At 44.4% G+C, this 5,283-nt stretch overlaps 1 protein-coding gene across 2 annotated transcripts; it reads right to left on the bottom strand.

The window, feature by feature from the left end:
• Positions 1 to 217: 217 nt before the first annotated feature.
• Positions 218 to 2,731, bottom strand: LOC119352916 (probable F-box protein At4g22165). 2 transcript variants are annotated; one of them, XM_037619507.1, is made up of 2 exons: positions 2,370 to 2,731; positions 218 to 2,300 (listed from the first exon to the last, which is right to left on the bottom strand). In XM_037619507.1, the coding sequence occupies exon 2, from the start codon at positions 1,979 to 1,981 to the stop codon at positions 575 to 577; it is 1,407 nt and encodes a 468-aa protein (XP_037475404.1). In that variant the 5' UTR covers positions 1,982 to 2,300; positions 2,370 to 2,731; the 3' UTR covers positions 218 to 574. The 2 variants fall into 2 exon arrangements, with proteins under 2 accessions (XP_037475404.1, XP_037475405.1); XM_037619508.1 differs by having other exon boundaries at positions 218 to 2,294.
• Between the last annotated feature and the right edge of the window lie 2,552 nt (positions 2,732 to 5,283).

The raw sequence follows: 5,283 nt of genomic DNA, 5'->3' as shown, positions 1-5,283 counted from the left end.
TCTTTAAGTGTTTTAATACTGCTGCCCCAATTGGTAGGAAATAGTACCATTTTAATGCAGGCTTACAAATTTCTCAATTCAAAGGAAATAGTATCATTCCAATTCATTGCTATTATACCAAACCCATCAGGGTTACACTAGAGTAACATGTCCATCTGGACATTATAGTAGAAAATATACTGATTACAAACTTATCTGATCATTTGGAAATGATGAAGAATCAATAAATATACTAACACACCACCATAAGATATCGACACAAGAATCGCAGAAGAAATTTGAAAAAAAAATGACAAGAACATAGAACAAATAAGTATTCATATCACTCAACTTTTCTGTTGACACATTAAACTCTGGAGAATTACATCACTATAACATATGCAAACAGATAAAACTCAAAAACTATTTATTCAGAGCGAACTCTCTGGCCTATAAGGACCAAGGCCAAGCAATGAGTACACCTTCACACAGTCCAGGTGGTCCCTTCAGTACTTTGTTGATGATAATGTCGCAACCCCAGTAAGCCAGCAAGCCACATCTTAGTTGGTTCATTGAATCAATCGATCCATTTCCTTCAATCTCCCTCTGAAGCCAAGTTCATCTTTCGAAGATCAGGTGTAATCCACATTGGAGCCGGAAAGTTTGACCAAAGCTGTGGAGACACAAGGTCCTCCCTGCTGTTATCATCCAAGTTAAGAACTCCCATATCACGGTGATCATTTTTCAATCCACATGTCCATAAAGAATTATCATCGGTGAAGTAGACATGATTTGCCCTGAGACACGGATATTCTTCAGCACCAAGACAAAGTGATTGATTATGCCCAAGAAACAACACATGGTCACGCAAGCAATTGATTTCCTTAAGTTCACTTCCTGCAGCGTCAAATTCATATATTCTATATTCCGTAGTGTTCCAAAACACAGATGCCCCAGGTTCAGGTTCTACATTATGATCCTCAAAGATCCTCCATATAAGTAGCAGACCACCCCATGGAGCTTGAACAACGTACATGTACTCACATTCATACTCCCTGGGTATGCTTATAATCGTCTTCCTTGTGACCACAGGGCCACTAAGATCAAAGGTGTGAAGTTCTCCCTTGTAAGTGCATGCAGCATACAACAAGCCATCCTTGTAAGTGCAGTCCTTATAGTCATCATAAGGTGGCAACCAGGTCCACTTATCATCCCCAACCCTTGCAAAAGAGAGCTGACGCATTGGATTATGGATGAGAACGACAATGTAGCTTCCAGTGGATGTATCAGGGAAAACAAACGCTTTATAGTGGAGTTCATGCCGCAGCTTGTCAAGAGCGAAGATTGATGGCGAGCTATAAACACCATGGGCTCCAGTGTGCCATGAGAATTCATACTTGTGGAGAGCACCATACTCATCAACTATGGGGTTCACCTGCTCGATGGTGATCACCGAAGGGAGAGCAATCTGTTCACATGTGATGGGATTGACGAGGTGCATCTCAGATCTGTCGTCAACAGTTACCAGCCAGCCATGTGAGGACCCGATCAAACACCTAGTGCGGATAGGCGGCCCTGGGAGGGTTAACTTGTACGACCTCTTCTCTGCGAGGCTGTAGAGGCACGCAACACTCTCACCGGTGGATTCGGAAGTGTAGAGGAGGCATGGGGTCTGCTGGAGATTGTACTGCCCAAGGCTCCGTAGGCTTGTGTATGCGGAGCGCCAGGAGGAGCAGACAGAGCCGGCACGCACGAGGTCAGGGATCTCAAGGGTGGCAAAGATACCCATCAAGATGTCCGGAGGCAGCTCCGGCAATGTGCCCAGTGTAGTCTTCTTGGTCAGTTGTAGCTCAACATGTTCTACTTTGCAGAATTTCTTCAGTGAACTGGGAGTGAAGCCTAGCAGCTTTGGCAAATTTCTGAAGATTAGGGTGCACAAATACGTCCTGTGTATAGCAAGCTTCCCTAAGCTCATTATCCTGGCAACACTACATGACTCCATTGGAGCAGAGTCTCTGCAGATATCTTCTGCTTCGGCCAAACTGACAAATCTCTCTGCAGATATCTTCAGCTTGGGCCAAACTGACAAAAAATTCAGTAAGTTGAACGCAAATTTCTGCAGAGGAAAGGCTGGCTCCTGGCGATACTTATATACAGATAGATCACCAGCCGATTCAAATTCCAGTAGGAGAAGCAAATCCGAGGCCAAGAACAATACGGATATGGACTGAATCCGATTCCCAGGGCGCTTCTAGTGCTACAACACGGACTGGCATTCGACAAAGATTCCGACTTGTGCTGAATTCCGAGCGAGCCTGTTCCTGCAGGAATTCCGAGTGACGCTCCGAGTTCTTCTCCGGCAAGCAAAGGGCAAAAGGAAGAGCACTAACCGGCGGCGGGCGACCAGAGGGGATTAATCGGCCGGGGGAGGAGCAAGCTGGCTTCGAACTGTGGCCAGCCTCCGACGGCAACGGGGATCTTGTTGGGCCGAACTTGGCCAGCGAGACGGCGATTCGAGCCGCGGGGAGGAGCAAGCTGGATTCGCGCTGCCGGCCGCGGCGGTGGTGGCGACAGGCGGCTGCGCTGGGATTGGGAGCGGTGGAGCGGTGTGAGGTAGAGTAGCTTCAGGGTCGAGGGAACACGGCGATTCCTGCCGCGGGGGCGAGCTTCTGCTTCGCGCTGCCGTCAGCGGCGGCGGTGGCGACAGGACGGCGGCGCTCGGAGTGGGAACGGTGGAGCGGCGTGAGGTGGAGCGGCGTGAGGTTTTTTTCTTTCCTGTCCTCGCATTTTTCCATTTTTGAGAGTGGAGGCGTCAACGGCGTCAGGCCCACGAAGCCATTTTCCTAACCAGGCCTGTTTTGGCCCGCCCAGAGAAGTGGCTGAAGCTCCGCCACGATATGTAGTATGATACTATTAAGTATAGAAAATTAATTTGTCTCACAAAAAGTATAGAAAATTAATATGTTGTTTATTTTATATATGAACGCGGGACAGACAAACATCTTGGGTCGCGCTAACTGCCACACGTGTGGTGCGAAGGGATTGCCATCTCATCGCATGCATGCAGGTAGGAATTGTTTTGGATTTTCAGTTTTTAAAATGTTTTATCTCTTAAACAAAAAATCCGATTGAAAATTCGTTTTCACCATTAAATCCCTCGCGATGAGATCTTCGAAACAAGATCCTATGTTGATATGTTTTGATGAAATTTTTTTGGATTAAAAGTTGCCATGTCTATTGCATATGAATTGCCATGATGTTTACACTGAAGTTGACATGATATGTTTCAGCTATTTTCTTTTACATTTAAAAGTAAATTTTGACATTTATAAAACGGGAAATTAAGAAACTAGACTTGCCATGAACCATAAACTAAAATTGCCATGATACATGCACGTAAAATTGCCATGGTTCATACAAAAAATAATTTTCATGATCAAAGTACTGGAGTTGCCATCATCAAAATACTAAAATTGCCATGATCTACAAACTAAAATTGCCACATGGCAACTTTAGTTTAAGCCATATGGCAACTGCAGTGTAAACATCGTGGTAACTTCTGGCAAAAAAAAATCGTCGAAACATATCAACATGGGGTCTAGTTTTAAAGATCTCGTCGAGACGGATTTAATGGTGAAAACGGATTTTTAGTTCGTTTTTTTATTTAGGAGATACAACATTTTTAAGCCGAAAAACCAAAAAAATTCTGCTGATGTCATCTATTCATACGTGGCAAAATGAGTGGTGATGAAGGCGTGTGGGCGATGAGCAAACGCCCACACGTGTGGGCGTTAACATTTCCGAACATCTTTGAGATCTTCCCACGTCGCCCAGTCTTCAGATAACTCTGTCCATTCGAGCAGTAGTACCCTCGGAATGGTTGATCACATGGCGGTTCAGGACAACTACCGGTTGTATCATCTGGGCTGAGTTAGCACAAGCATCAGGTAAATCCAAACACACCTCTCATGCTGGAGGAACCGCTTTTTTCAGTAATGCGACGTGGACGACCGGATGAATCTTCCCAGTTTCAGGAAGCTCAAATTTGTAAGCCACGGGACCCACTTTCTGCAGAATTGAGAATGGTCCGAAGTATTTGAATAGCAACGTCTGGTTGCTGTATCGAGCAATTGTCATCTGAACATACGACTGCAATTTAGGTACACTGAATCAACTACAGAGAATTGTCGTTCCACTTTATCTGCTTGAGGCTTCATGTGCTTTTGAGCTTGTTGCACTTGATGTTGAGTGACAACATTCATGTCTGCTAGAGCCTTGATCCATTCATCCAGCTCTGTCTAAGGCGTGAAAGTCAATGAAGTGATTCCAAGTTCTCGAGACTGTCTGCCATACAACACCACAAATGGGAATGTGCTGACTGTTGAATGGTAAGATGTGTTGTACCAAAAATCAGCTAAATGCAGCCAATGAAGCCATTTGTGAGGGCAAGCATGAACAAAACACTGTAGATAATTTTCAAGGCACTGATTCAGCCTTTTAGTCCGGCCATCAGTTTCTGGATACCTTGCATTGCTCATGTTTAGTTGAGTACCTGTCAGTTTGAATAGCTGCTGCCAAAAATGACTAGTAATCAGTGGATCTCTGATCTCTGTAAAAAATGGCTTCTTCAAGCAACCCATGCAGTTCGTAAATGTTGTCAACAAATATTTACTGAACTTGTCAATGACCACCAAGATAGAGTCATAAGTATTTCACTTGGGAAACCCCTCCACAAAATCCATATTGATCATAGTCCAGGCATCCTTAGGCACTTTCAAAGGCTCCAGTAGCCCTGGTAACTTAGTGTGTTCCATCTTAGGTTGCTGGCATTATGTACATTGTATAATGTAATCTTCAACGTGATTCTTTAAGTTGGGCAAGGCGAATATTGTTTTGATTCCGTGGTAAGTGGCTGTAGTGCCAGAATGGCCACCCACTAGACTAGAATGCACAGCTTGTAAAATGTGTTACTGAGCAGTAGTATTAGCTCTCACATATATCCTGTCTTTGTATGATTGTATCTCAGTACCCATTCCTGCCATGCAAAAGGTAGTTTGCTGGTGGGATCAACTGCGAGAGCCATAAGTATTTCTTGAGCTAGAGGATCACTGTTGTAACCTTCAGTTAAAGTGGCAAGCACGGAAAGGGAAAGTAAAACAACACGTACATTTTTTGTTGTTGAAAAGGATCCGAATTTATAGAAGTTCGTCAGAAGTATAAAACAGCTCAAACATAATAAAAATTACATTAAGGTCCCTAGACCACTGAACGACCAATACCGGCGCCAGAACGAGTGGTCCACGC

This window comes from Triticum dicoccoides, chromosome 2A, assembly GCF_002162155.2.
Source record: "Triticum dicoccoides isolate Atlit2015 ecotype Zavitan chromosome 2A, WEW_v2.0, whole genome shotgun sequence".
Lineage (NCBI taxonomy): Eukaryota > Viridiplantae > Streptophyta > Magnoliopsida > Poales > Poaceae > Triticum > Triticum dicoccoides.
The sequence above is the reverse complement of the archived record's forward strand: the minus strand, read 5'-3'. Positions and strand labels throughout refer to the sequence as shown.

What these genes read in the sequence shown, in the direction of transcription:
- LOC119352916 (XM_037619507.1), bottom strand. Translation starts at nt 1,981, where the DNA reads ATGGAGTCATGTAGTGTTGCCAGGATAATGAGCTTAGGGAAGCTTGCT.